Consider the following 13088-nt stretch of genomic DNA (forward strand, 5'->3'; position numbering starts at 1 on the left):
ACATTCTCCCGTCAGCTGTAGCGAGTGGGGCTCAGGACAGAGGCGTGTCCCTGCTCTGCTGCGCACATGCTGCTCCCTCCGGCTGCGGGCCAGGCGAGCCCCAGCGGCCGCGCACCAATGGGGCTGCGGGGACCGAGCCGAGCCCTCGGCTGGGCGGGGCGGCGGCGGCGGCTCCGGCTGGAGCTTCCCCCGGGTCATGTGAGCGAGCGGAGCTGGAGGTGCCAGCATGGAAGGGGGCAGCCGGCTGGTAAGAGGAGCGCAGCCGGGAAGGGGGCGGTTCTGAGCTGCCGGGGGCCTTCCCGGGGCAGTGGGGAGGGGGGATGCCCGGCCCGGTTTGGGGGGCGAAGGGAGGGGATGGGGGATGCTGATGTTTTCACTTCTTCCAGCGCGGTGGTTTAAAGAAAAAAAGTAACTCCCCTAAACTCCCTATTCCCCGGAGAAGTGGGCGGGCTCCATTTACCCTCGGCTACTTGACCGTATTAGTCCCCCCCCCGAGCCTCCCTAATCCAGCAAGGGAGAAAGGCGGCGGCCCCTCCGCCCCCTAGAGCTAAACCCCCCGGCGGTGGGGAAAGCCCCCGCCGGCGCTGGGAGGGGACGGGGGAGAAACGAAGCTGCCGCCACGTGGGTGACTCTGCACAGATGCGCTCCCCGGGGGCCTGTTCCCGTGTTCGGGAGGGGAGGGGAGCCGGGCGGGCTGGCTGCGTTCCCACGGGGCGGGCTGGGGAGAGACTCCTGCAGGTCCCTGGCTCTGGGCAGGGGAATGCTCGGGGCTGGACAGCGGGCAGGCGGAGGAAAGCGCGTTCCCGCGGATCTCAGTGCGAGGGGAGGGGAGGGTTGTGTTTTGCGGGCCGAGACACGCCAAGTGTTCTCGTGCAGAGACAACGCCCCCCCCCCCCCCCCCCCCCGCCCAGAAAAACCCCCCCCCCCCCCCCACCGGCTGGGCTTTAAAGGGGCCCCGCGCTTGACAGGCTGAAGCACAGATGAGTTTTCCAGGCTGAATGGCTGCTGTGTACTTGGCTGCGTCATGTGGGGAGTGTAACTCAGTCCGGTCTCCCCCGGCTTGCAGGGGGAGGTGCCCTATCGCAAACCCCCGGATCGGTTGGTTGGCAGAAGAGCTGGCCATTCAGGCGTGCCCGGAGGGCGGGACCTGATTTTGCCATGAATGATAGTGGCTAGAGTAAGCCGGGAAGTTGCATGGTAAGCCGGGGAATGGCACGAAGTCAGTTTACAGCGTGCTCGTGTGGATTGTGCCTGTTTCATCTGCAGTCCCTTTCACTGTGAACTCCCGGCAACATATGGCGCCTGCAACTAAGTCATGTGAGACTCCAGCTCCCGGGAATCACCAGAGATCCCTGTGGCACACAGTTGTGCTGCCACAGCCAGTGCTTTGCTGCTAACAATACCCTGCCTCTCATTCCGGGGTGTGGGAGCACTTTAAAAACCACTCAGCCTGGTAACCCCTTGCGAGTGAGGTAGGGCAGTTTTATTAGCCCCCTTGCGCAGAGAGGCAAACTGAGGCAGAGAGAGAGAAGTGATTTTGTCAGAGGTCACTGAGGTGCAGAGAGTAAAGTGACTTGCAAGATCACACAGGACGTGCGTGGCGGAGCCAGGGATAGAATCCAGATCTGAGTTGTGGTCCCGTATTTCAATCCTCATTTTCCTTTGCCTCAAGTAAGTCTAATCCGTTTTGTGGACTCATTCTACCGGGGAGCAGTTATCTCCTTGCTCTCATTTTTGTAGAGCAGCTTTTGCATGCTAATGCCTGTGCATGCTCACTAGCCCTTGACTATTCTATCTGTGGGCTTTTCTGTATCTGCTCTTTTCATGGTATCTGGTCACGGATGATGATGGTGCAAATGCCTTAGTATCCGAATTATTGATCATTTATTTTGCAGTAGCTCAGAGGTCCCATTGCACTAGCCCCTGTTCAAACCTAGTAAATTACAGTCCTTGCCCCGAAGAGTTGATAGTCATTTGCCATTTTGAACCTTTAAAAAGAAGGGGGCGGGAATGCACTGTACTGATTACCGCAGGAGGTTGGAAGTGGGGACTTCTGGGTTCTGTTCCCAACTCTTGCCCATTGTGTGACTTTCGGCAAGTCACTTTACCTCTTTGTGCCTTGGCTGCCTATCTGTGATTTCAGCATATTTACCTACTTCCCAGGGTCATTGGTAGACTTAAAAAAAATGCTTTTAGATCTTCCCACAACAAAAGGTGCTGTAGGGAGACAAGGTGGAGGAGGGAATATCTTTTATTGGACTACTTCTGTTGGTGAGAGAGACAAGCTTTCAGCTACACAGAGCTCTTCCTGAAGAGCTTCTCTCTCACCAGCAGTATTACTTCACCCGTGTTGTGTCTCTAATATCCTGGGACCAACATGGCTACAACAACACTGCAAACAAAAGATGCTATAGAAACTAATGTCTAAAGAACTAACCTAGTCCAGCGATACGCTTCAGTGAAAGCTGGCTCTGTGGTTTTTTTTATACATGACATGTCTGTTAATTACTCTTGAATGTTGTCATCCATGTAGATTGATACTGTGAATTTTAGTTAAACCTGTAAAATCTAAAAAATGCTTCCAGTAGGCAAGATGCTGTCATTGATACCTGGCAAATCCAGAGCGTGTCTGTCTTAAGTACTTACTTGGCCCCAGTGATCTGAGCATCTTATGACTTAATGTTTGGCCTCACAACATTCCTGTGAAGTAGGGCCATGCTAAGGGGAAGTGAGGCTCAGAGACGAAATGACTTGTCCAAGATCTCACAGGGAGTCTGACAGAGTAGGGAATTGAACTCGGGTCTCCTGAGTCCCAGACTAGTGCGCTAATGGCTGGACCCTCCTATAACTATGCTGCTTAGCTGTCTGTCTTGTTAGTGGAGGGTTCAAGAACAAGTCAGCTCACCCAGACTTTGCAACCTGGTCTCTGCAGCACTGTCAGGTTTCAGGGAAGAACTGGCTTTTAAGGGGAGAGTGGAAGGAGGATAAGGAAGGTCCATGGTGTGCGGAGAGGGGGAGGCTGTTGTAAACATAGCCAGCAGCCTGAAAGGAGTAGATCTGAGGCAGGATGGAGAGGGAAGTATCCGGATTGAGAAGTGGGGGAGGGGAAATGGGGGTGGGGTGAAAGGGGAGCAGAGCTATAGGCAGGGTTGGGGCTGTGTAGAGCTTTTAAATTCAAACTCCTCATCTTCATGTGGGAGGAAAGCTGGAAGCCCAGCGCAGGGATCTGAAGATGGGGTGAGACTGATATGGCCCAATGTTCCCTCTTGCTTCACATACACCCGGTGTTGGCTTCTGTTCATTGTGAATTGTCCAGGCAAGAGATGCAAAGTCATGCCAAGGACAGGTTATGAACCATATTGCGAAAGGCCTTGAGCAATTTTAGGGTCTTTGTCCTACGTTTTGCCCTTGGCAGATCATGAACTAAGTCAGATGCTTCTTTATTTTTAAGGCCGGGCTTGCTAAAACTGGAAAGCTCCTCAGAATCTGCCCTTCCTGACCGTAAGGGACCTGGGGAGATGGCGCTAGCAAGGACTGGCACAACTGGTTTGGACAGCTCTGAAGGAATCTCATGCATTTGCTTACTCACAGGAAGCCAAGAGCTCACAAATGGCTCTAGCATGGGCTTCCTCTCCTTGCTCCTTTTAATTATATCTTAGATTTTATCTCATGAATCACCTCCCCCTCCTAGTCGGGCCTATGCAAACCACTTCCCCTCCCATGTGCTATTGCAAACCGTCCCTCTGGCAACTGCAGTGATTGTTGAAACAGAAGAGCGATATCAGGAAAGTGTTTCATGCATGTGAAGGTGGCTGCTAATGCAAATTATGGAAACAAGGAAGAAAGCCTACATCACATGACAATACAGTTCTCTGCAGACCTCTTAGATAGAGAATAACTGGGATGTGTGTTTGAGCAACAGAGCAATTTAAAAACAAAACAAAAAAAACCCCAACAGTGGCTTGTTTGTAATTGAATTGTTCCTAGATGTTTGCACTGTAAATAATCTCCTTGGTGTCGCTCCTTTGCAGGTGGGCTAACGCTTTCCCCGCAATATCAGGACTACCAGCTGTACTGCTGCCCAGCTGAATTGTTACACAGGTTTCCTACCCAGTCAATTTAACATCTTTCCGTGCAGAAGGGACGCTAGTCAACAAATGGTCTCTCTAAATTGCAGCGACTTGCTCCCTGCTTCAGACCCCCTGGTCCCCCCAGCTGGCGCCTCTTGGCTAGACAGCAACACTGATGCTCGTAAGACAAAGATGCCGTCTGCTGTTCTGCCAGAAGACTGTGACGCAGGAGCATCTGACCCTCCGGATGGCTCCAGTCTTCTCCTTCGCCATGGCAGCTGCCCTGCGCAAGACGCCCGCCTCCTGGTGTCCAAGGTGAAGAAAGAAGGTGAGCAATCCCAAGCCACCCTCTATGAAGCTCATCTGAAACTGCCTGACTTCTGCAATGACCTCTCCAGAGATTTCACCCCCACCCTCGAGGAGATTGAGGAGTTCCTGAAGGAGAAGATGGAGCTCCTCAAGGATGAGCTGAGTGAGAAACAGCCCGTCAGAGGGAAGCTGGAGATCAAGTCGGAGATCAACCTGGGGAGCCCTAGGGAGCAGCCTACGCCCAGGATGGCTCCGGAAGGGGGTGTGTTGAGCTCTGCTGAGGCTGGGGGGGTAGCCGGTGCTGTGGGCCTGACAGTGGGTATTGGGAGCATCCCCGTTATCCTCCAGATCCAGCCCGTCCAAATGAACAGTGGGAGCCCCACACCACAAAGCGCTGTGGATGGCATCAGGGTGGCCCAGTTGGTCGTCAGCGTGCAGGGCCAAAGCCTGACCTTTGTCCCTCAGGCTGCCCAGCCCCCCGTGACTGTCTTGGACCAAAAGTACGTCAAAATAGCCCCCCTGCCCATCGCTCTGAGGCCAGCGGCGCTGGGGAGTCTGAGAGGGGTTGAGGCTTCCCCCAAGTTCCAGAAGGTCTCCCCTTCTGTCATCCGGGTCCACAAGTGCACGCACCCTGGCTGCAGCAAGATGTACACCAAGAGCTCCCACCTCAAAGCGCACTTCCGGCGCCACACTGGAGAGAAGCCCTACACTTGCACCTGGCCCAACTGCGGCTGGAGGTGGGTGTGCAAGTGGAGAAGCCTGGCGTTAAGGTCGCCTTTCCACTGGCTGCCAGGCAGCCAAGCCATTGACTGCCTCCTGCAGGATCTGGCCTGTACGTGGGTTTATAAGGACTAGCAGCAGGCTGGTAGAGCCTGCTTTTCTCAAGTGCTCAGTACCCGCACTCAGGACGAGGTTTTCAGAAGAGCTCAGCATCCAGCATGTTTAGGGCTGTGGGTGCTGAGCCCTTGGAAATCTGTCCTGTCTGGCCCTGGCAGATCGTGACCCTCTTTTTGAAAATCGCACAGTTCTGCTTAGCCTCTTGCTTCCTTCCTGTGCATTTGCAAGATTGACTCAGCCGTTGTCTTGTCTCTTTAGATAGCTGGCATTGTCTTCTCTTCAAAGGTATGCAGCATCCTCTGCTAGCTCTTGAGAGCTGATTCTAAAACCTCACTGTCCCTTCAGTCTAACAATATTTTTTGGCACTGGGTCCTGGACTAAATATATAGCAAATCCAAGACTTCCAAGTGTAAATTTTCAGGCCTCTGCTTCCCCCAGCTGTTCATATGCTGACTGTGTTTTAACTGAGATCGTAACTTTTAATGCAGCAGGGGAGTTTTAACTAGAAGTAACTTGCCCTTGTTCTGGGATTCAGTTTTTACAGTGAATTCTAGAAAGCAGAGCTTTGAGGAGGGCTGGGATAGAAAGACCTCTCAGGACATTTAGGTTAAACTTTCAAAAACACCTAAGTCCCATTGAAAGTGATTTAAATGGTTTGGCTCCTAAGTCACTCAGGTGTGTTTGAAAATGTTACTCCTAGTCTATTCCCTGGCCAGTGCAGGATTGTTTCCAGAGCTTGCTTCCGATAATTGGTCCACTTATAAATGTCTCCTCTATTGGATTGCCCATTGCTTTCCTCAGGAACTTGTCAATCAAATCGCTCACTGTTTTAAAAAAAAAAAAAAAAAAAATCCTCATGAATTTGCTGCTCATGGCTAGGCTAGAAAATAAGCCAGTGTTTCTCCTGGAAGGTCTGGAGAGACTGCCTTGGGATCTGTTGAATTTCTGCAGTGTTAGTGGTGAACAGACCCACAGGCGCAGCATTTTACTGTATCAGATGTGAACTGAAATACTATCGTAGTGAGCCTGAGTGTAACTGAAGCTTCTCGCTCCACATTCTTTTAGTATGTTTCAGCCATATGGAAAAACCCTTCTGTCTAATGCTTCTACCATATGTGTGAGCTTCTCAGAGCTAGAATAGGGAGTAGATGCTCTCCTGTACTCCTTGTTGGGTGTTCTCCAGTTATATTTGTAAACATGAAGCATCACAGTGATATCACATCAGTTCTGAGGCTTTCTAATGCAGATGCTGCCAAACCCAAGCTTGTGAAAATCCAGTTCTGCAGCCGACCTTTATGCTGATGGTACCTGAGGATTTGGATTTCTGGGCGCCCCGTTTCGGGTGGAGGAAAGAGGGTGCTGGAGAAATTGGGCGGGGATTTGAATGCACTTAAAGAGCTTTCGTGAGAGGTTAAGCTGATCCACTTCATATGTGGAATTAAGGAACTGAGTAGGTGGGTCTATCTAGGTACCATAGTGGAGGAGGGCCATGTGAGTATCTGGATCTTTCACTAACATGCCTCAGGATGGAAACTTCCAGCCTAGAACTGTGAAATTGATGTATGCAGCCTTCGCACGTGAAGTTCGCTATTTAAACCGGTCCCAGGAGGAGCGGATGTCTGTCCCCGGATTGGAATGTAGCAAAGGCTGATAGTGATGGGAAGCTGCTGCCTCCTGCTGGCTCTTGATCATTTGAGAAATGAACTCCTGTCACCGTTTAGGGGGGAGCCAGTGACCCCTGTCAGACGAACCAATGCTGCTCTTCATAGGGAAGCCAGGGATTGAGTGGGTAATGGAGAGTGGCTCCTGGAAGTGTCTCATGAGCTCAGGGCTGGGACTTGCTGCTGAGAATGTGTGGGAAAGCTTGTGTTGAGCCTGTGCCATGGGTGAGGAGAAGAACCTTTGTGAAAGAGACTGGCCTGGCAGTTTACAGAGCAAGCGTCCCCATAGCACTGTGCCTCTACCCTGCCCTGGAGCGACTGCCTCCAAGCCTGAGGGGCAGCTCGTTGTCCCTGACTCCATTCAACCTCTCAGCCAACGCTTCCAGCCAGGGAGTAACTAGGGCCAGTTGTAGGGGAGGCTTGATGGCGTGGCCATAGGGAACTGTAGCGAGACTGCTAAAATCAGCCCGGCCACTGAACTGCTGCCAGAGGGTAAGGACTGGCTTTTGGTCACTACTGCCCTGGTCTGGCTCTGAAGCGGTGACCTAGAGGTGCGAAGCACTGTACCCCATTCCCAGTCCGTGTCTATCCAGTCCCCAGGAGTTTCTAGGCTCTTTGAGGGGAGAGCAGGTTCTGAATGAGGGAAGCATCCTAGTCGCCTGCCATGGGGATGGCTGTGTGTGGGCATCCCTTCGGAAACACTCGCTGGCAACCGTACTGTGTCTGGGGTTCTTTCTAATTAGCCCGGTCTGGGAGGAGAGCAGAGACCGGGCAGCCCATCCTAACTGGGATGAAATTCTTGCTGCTACTGTGGCCTTGTTCCCAACCACAAAATGGAGACAACTGCCCAAATTCATCTCTGGTGTCAATCCACCCACATCAGTGATTGAAATTACACCAGGGATCACTTGGCCCGGTATGTGTTTATAGCAAAAGGAGGAAATGCCAGGCTATGTGCTGTAGTTGTGAAAGGAGGAACTGGGAAATCTGTAGTACATGGACTTCAGGCAAGCTGCGCTCACCCTTATGTCTTTATGGGGGTTGTATTTCACAAGGGAGCTGAGGTTTCATTAATGTCTGTAGAGCTCTTAGGTGGAAAGCGCTGTGCAAATGCCAAGTATTATTACTTTGGCCAAGAAGATGTTTTCATTCTACCCCTTTGGTGCTTGCTATTTGTCTCCAGGCACTTATCTGATCCTCATCACAGTAGTAGTCAAGCATCTCTCACTCACCAGTTCCCTCACAGGGATGTATAATCCCCATTTTATAGGTGGGGAGCTGAGGGCTGGTCTGCGCTACAAAGTTAGGTGGGCTTAACTATATTGCTCAGGGCTGTGAAAAATTGCATGCCCTGTGATGTAGTTAAACTGACCTAAATCCCAGGGTAGGCACCACTAGGTAAATGGAAAAGTTCTTCTGTCAATGCAGCTACCGCCTTGTGGAGATAGTTACTATAGAAACAGAAGGACCCCCTCGCTGTACTAAGTTTCTACACTACAGGTGTGCCACTAGCGTTTCTGGTGTAAGCATACCATTAGAGACTAAGGGACTTGCCCAAGGTCACATGGGGAGTCTGTGGCAGAGGTGGGAATTGACCCCAGGTGTCCTGAGTCTCAGTCCGGTGCCCTACCCCCTAGGCCTTCCTTCTTACCCCTTCCTAGTTCCCACAGTCCTCTTCTGCGCTGTTTCCTGGCTTGGCCCTGGTGGCCTCAGGGAATGACCATCCTCTCCTAGGTTAGCTAGCAGTAAATGTGCAGCCAAAAGAACCCAACGTGCTTCCCTTCTCCCGGCAGGTTTTCCCGGTCGGACGAGCTCTCGCGCCACAAGCGCTCCCACTCCGGCGTCAAGCCCTACCAGTGTCTGACCTGCGAAAAGAAGTTTGCCCGCAGTGACCACTTATCCAAACACATGAAGATCCACAGGGGCCAGCGCAGCCGGACAGCTCAAGGCAGCGGCAGCAGTTAACCCTTTCCTCCCTGCCTTGCGGAATTGGGTTGCAATCCAGCAGAGCTGGATACTGAACTGAACACAAAGGGGTGTTTTTTGTTCAGAGGGGAAAATAATTTTCTTTTTTGTACAGACTGGAGAAAATCCCAAGTCTACCTCTACCCATGGATGCCTTACGGTCAGGACTTGTCTCCTATACTACTGTGCCACTTGTAAATGCACATGATGGGCACCTGAGCTAATTAGGGGCACGCGTGGGAGGATGGCTTCATCTAAGGGCTTTGGTGAGTTAATAGGTGTTGTCTGTCAGGGTAATTCAAATGCTTCTGTCACTGTCATGTCTGCCTGATACGAGTTGGAGCGAGAGCTAATGGGTTAATAGCACTTCTTCCTCAGCCAGCATCCTGACTTGCTGCTTGTATATCCTCCCTGCTATGGGGGCTGCAAGTCCGACCAATGACCCAGCCGTCCATGGGCAGCCATCCCAGTGGGGAGAGCCAAAAGGGATACTTCCTCCTGCCTGAGCCAAAAGACCTGTACTTGGAGTCTTGGCTAGAGAGAGGCCCTCGCTTACAGATTGTACAGTGGGTCTGGAACCGGACTGCCTCTTGACGTGTCCCGGTCTCTGATCCCTCCCCCCCAGTGTGCGCTGCTCATCACTGATGTCTGCAGGATTGGCAAGGCTGATGTCCTTTTCTGTTAAATATTCTTTAATCATGTACAGAGCCAGGATAAACTCCCAAGATGTCCCTGGGAAGGTGATGCTGATGCACTTACTGTGTTTTCGGTTGTATGTGGCCAACGCTTAGTTGGGTATAGCATGTCCTTGCTTTGTCTGTTATCACTGACAAAAGAGCAAGGAGCCTGCTAGCTGCTTGTGGAGTCCTCAAGTGCAGCCTACCCCCCACCCATGTTCTGCTGAGGTGGAGCTGGAACATGGCATGCTGGCACCTGAAGTCTGTGGGCTGCCCCTCCATGTCCGAAATCAGGGTGTCTGCATCCTGTTCCTGTGTATACCAATCACGTGCAGCTCTCAGGCTTCTGGCAGGTTGCTAGTGTGGCCCACAGGCCCAGCATCGGTGACCCCTCTGCTCCAGCAGCTGCCTCTGCAGGCATTGCACCCAGCCCTGAGGCTGGGAAGGGCAGGTGAACGGCTGCACCTACTAATGGTACGGTGACTCTAAAAACAACGGGCAGGTCTTCACAGCACCCCAGCTGAAGGGTTGGTTTGTCATTTCTGTTGGTATCTGTGTTCCCAGGTTTATAGTTACAACTCTGCTGTCAAAAAAACACAATTACCTTTGTAGTAATCTGTTACAATAGTCCTTTTTTGTATTAAAGTGCCTGTAACACTTTCAACAGCACCCTGACTACCATGTTAATGGGACACTAGAATAGTGTCTGGTCATCCTGTAGTGACTGAAGCTGTAGGCCTCTGACCTTCCATATGGGTGTTCAGCACGGCATTGATGTGCCAAATTGTGTGGTGGAGCCGTTGGGAAGTGTGGTGCAGATCCGATTCCCCAGGAGAAGACGAGAGCAGCAAATTCAGAGTGCATCATTGGGGGAGGTATGGAAAGGGGGAGAGCTTTGGGAAGGGGAAATGAATTCAGAAGTGAAGGGTACTGTGGGGAGAGGAGAAGGGGAGTGTGTCTGTTCTGCAGAAAGGAAAAATGCCCTTGCACAGTGCTACCTGATTGAGGTGGGGTTACTGTTGAGGAGGGGGCCAGTGACCAGCTTGGCCATGTGCATGTGGCACCTCGGTGTATTCCAGTCACTGGAACACACAAGTACAGCTGGACAAAGTGGTTTTATTTTGTCGTATTTTTTCCACAAAAAATGGCTTCTCAATTGAAACAAATGCTGTTGTAGAAAACTACTGTTTTGGTTGAAAGCTTCTGATTTTATTTTTTCCCCCCCAACACAAAATGGAATTGGGGGGAAAAAACCCCAACTCTTTCCCTCTGTATTTTTTTTCAGTTTTCAAAAACAAACTTTTTACCAATTTTGTTCTTATCAAAAAACTGGAGGGGGGGGGGGGAATTCATGGGGAACTTTGAGATTTTCTTTTTTTGTTAATTTCCTGCATGCAAACAAAACCCCCCCCCCAAAAACCAACAAAACCTGGCATCTATACAAAAGCCATGGGAAAGTGATGTGACACTCCCTCACCCTGTGCTGTGTACTGCTGCTTCCCGAGTATTTCTGAAGGAGACAAATGGGTACTGAAAATTCCCCTCTGCATCCTCCTGTCTAGGTCTCTGCCCCCATACTTGCCATTTTCATGGCAGACACCAAAGCTCCTATGAGAGGCAAGGTGCAGTAGCGCAGAGAGGTGAGGGCTGGACTGGGAGTTTGGAGCTGCATAGGAACTTGCCATGGCTGACACTTAGCTCTGTGGCCTTGGGCTATGTGGCCTGGTCTCTGTGCCCCCTGTATCCCATCGTGGAGTGGGGATGAGGATACCTAGGTGTGAGAGGAATGCTTGTAGAGCAGTTCGAAAACAAGTGCGAGGTGGGGTTATCTCCAGGATTTAGGAACACTTGCTGCTGGAGGTTACGCCTTCCTGGTAATAGCAATTGATTGCTGTTGGCAGCAGTTTCATGGATAGAATTTCCCAGTGTAGCTACAGGAGAAGGAACTGGCATGGTCGAGGGCCCCCATGTCCTTTATAAGTTGGGCAGACTGTCCTGGGGTGCTTGTGCAGCTAAGGAGCATGACACTGCTAAGTAGTTCTGTGCACTGGGGGCGCATTCCCCGACAGTGTGGTCCTCAAAGGGTTCCAGTTACTGGTAAGTTACTTCTTTCTTACTCTGACTTGTATTGTGGTAGCACCTAGGAACCCCTGTCACGAACCAGGGGCACATTGTGCAAGGCGCTGTCCAAACACAGAACAAAGAGGCAGTCCTTGTCCAAAACAGTTTACAATACAAGTAATTGTGTAACTAGGGAATTGCTTCCTCTAAGCAGAAAGTATTCCTCAAGTGTGACAACTTTAAGGAGCAGTACTGCTTCCCCAAAGAAGAAACACTGCTGAAAATGGGGTTGGCTCTTTATTCTAAAAAGAATGCCAGCAGCTGAACTAAGGCCTTTGGCAAATTTCCAGAAATGATGGAGGGGGAAATTGACTTGTATGTTACCCAGCTGCAAGAGCTACAGCTTGACCTAACCAAGGCTAATTGATCTTGGGTTGGATTTCCAGAGAGCTGAAATGTGTAAGAAACATACTAAGTTTGCAACACCTGCATTGCTTGGTTTCCTAATCCATAGGGGGAGGGGGTTATGGCAGAAATGGGTGGAGCTGTAATATTGGAATCCAGAGCCAACCTTTCCCCAAAGTTCCAGGAGGTCTGGCTCTGTGGATGGAGTTCAGGCTCACCTCTAGTTTATAACTGGATAGTGTGTGTGGGGGGGGGGGGGGAGACACTCAGCCGGGTTCCTCTCCAGTGTGCCTATGTGGGAATATTTAAAGCTGCAGCCTGATGCAGGTTCTAATGAGGTGCTTGGCTAGAATTCTGTGCCTTGTAGTAGGTTTGGGGAAGCAAGGGTGCTTCTCTGTGTAACTTTCCCAGTGCTCCTCCGCCCCACCCTGGATTGATGTGACCAGAAGCCAACAAGAACTCCCAAGTTCAATGCGTGCAGTAATGAAGTTTTAATTCTGAGCCAGAGACAGGTATGTGAGAATCTATTTTTGTTTTGTTTCGTTGGGGTTTTTGGCCTAGCTGGTTTATTCACTTCATACCCTCTTTCCTTCAGGGCACCTTTTTCAGGCCCCTTGCCAGCATGATTCATGCCAGTCTTGCTCTTCTTTCAGTCCCTTTCGCTGTTCTAACCTGGCCCCAAACCACTTTACAGCACAGCCTGTTCCTTTTGAATCTGCCCCACCCTGCTTTCCCCTCTCGGCCTTTAGAATACAAAGGCCAACTACAGTTTGTGACTCCAGTGCTTTTTGACTGTGGGCAAAGAGGGGCTAGTAAGCTGTATCTGGGCCACAGTTCAGTTCTCTGATCTTTTATTCGCTAAGTGGAATTTGTACATTCCACTCTTGTCCCCAGGGAGGCCAGTGGGCTGGGAGGAGAATGGGGAGAGCAGGCAATAGAGACCTTCAGTGTGGCTGACCTGACATGTGGCTCCCATCAAAGAGAACTTGAATAGGGTGGGGAGGGCGTGCATTTTATTGAATCAAATGCCTTGGGCACGAATTTGTTGTGAAATATTTATCATCTTACCTGTCTCCTCAGGGGATGCTTTTGATAAATGGCTT

The 13088-nt window shown here is 51.1% G+C and overlaps 1 protein-coding gene across 1 annotated transcript; it reads left to right on the top strand.

Moving 5' to 3' along the window:
• Positions 1–207: 207 nt before the first annotated feature.
• LOC112118413 (Krueppel-like factor 15) lies at positions 208–10097 on the top strand. Its single transcript, XM_024216703.2, has 3 exons — positions 208–247; positions 4032–5116; positions 8671–10097. The coding sequence occupies exons 2-3, from the start codon at positions 4158–4160 to the stop codon at positions 8840–8842; spliced, it is 1131 nt and encodes a 376-aa protein (XP_024072471.1). The 5' UTR covers positions 208–247; positions 4032–4157; the 3' UTR covers positions 8843–10097.
• The last annotated feature ends 2991 nt before the right edge of the window (positions 10098–13088 follow it).

This window comes from Terrapene carolina, unplaced genomic scaffold (assembly GCF_002925995.2).
Source record: "Terrapene carolina triunguis isolate 2854851 unplaced genomic scaffold, T_m_triunguis-2.0 Scaffold198, whole genome shotgun sequence".
Lineage (NCBI taxonomy): Eukaryota > Metazoa > Chordata > Testudines > Emydidae > Terrapene > Terrapene triunguis.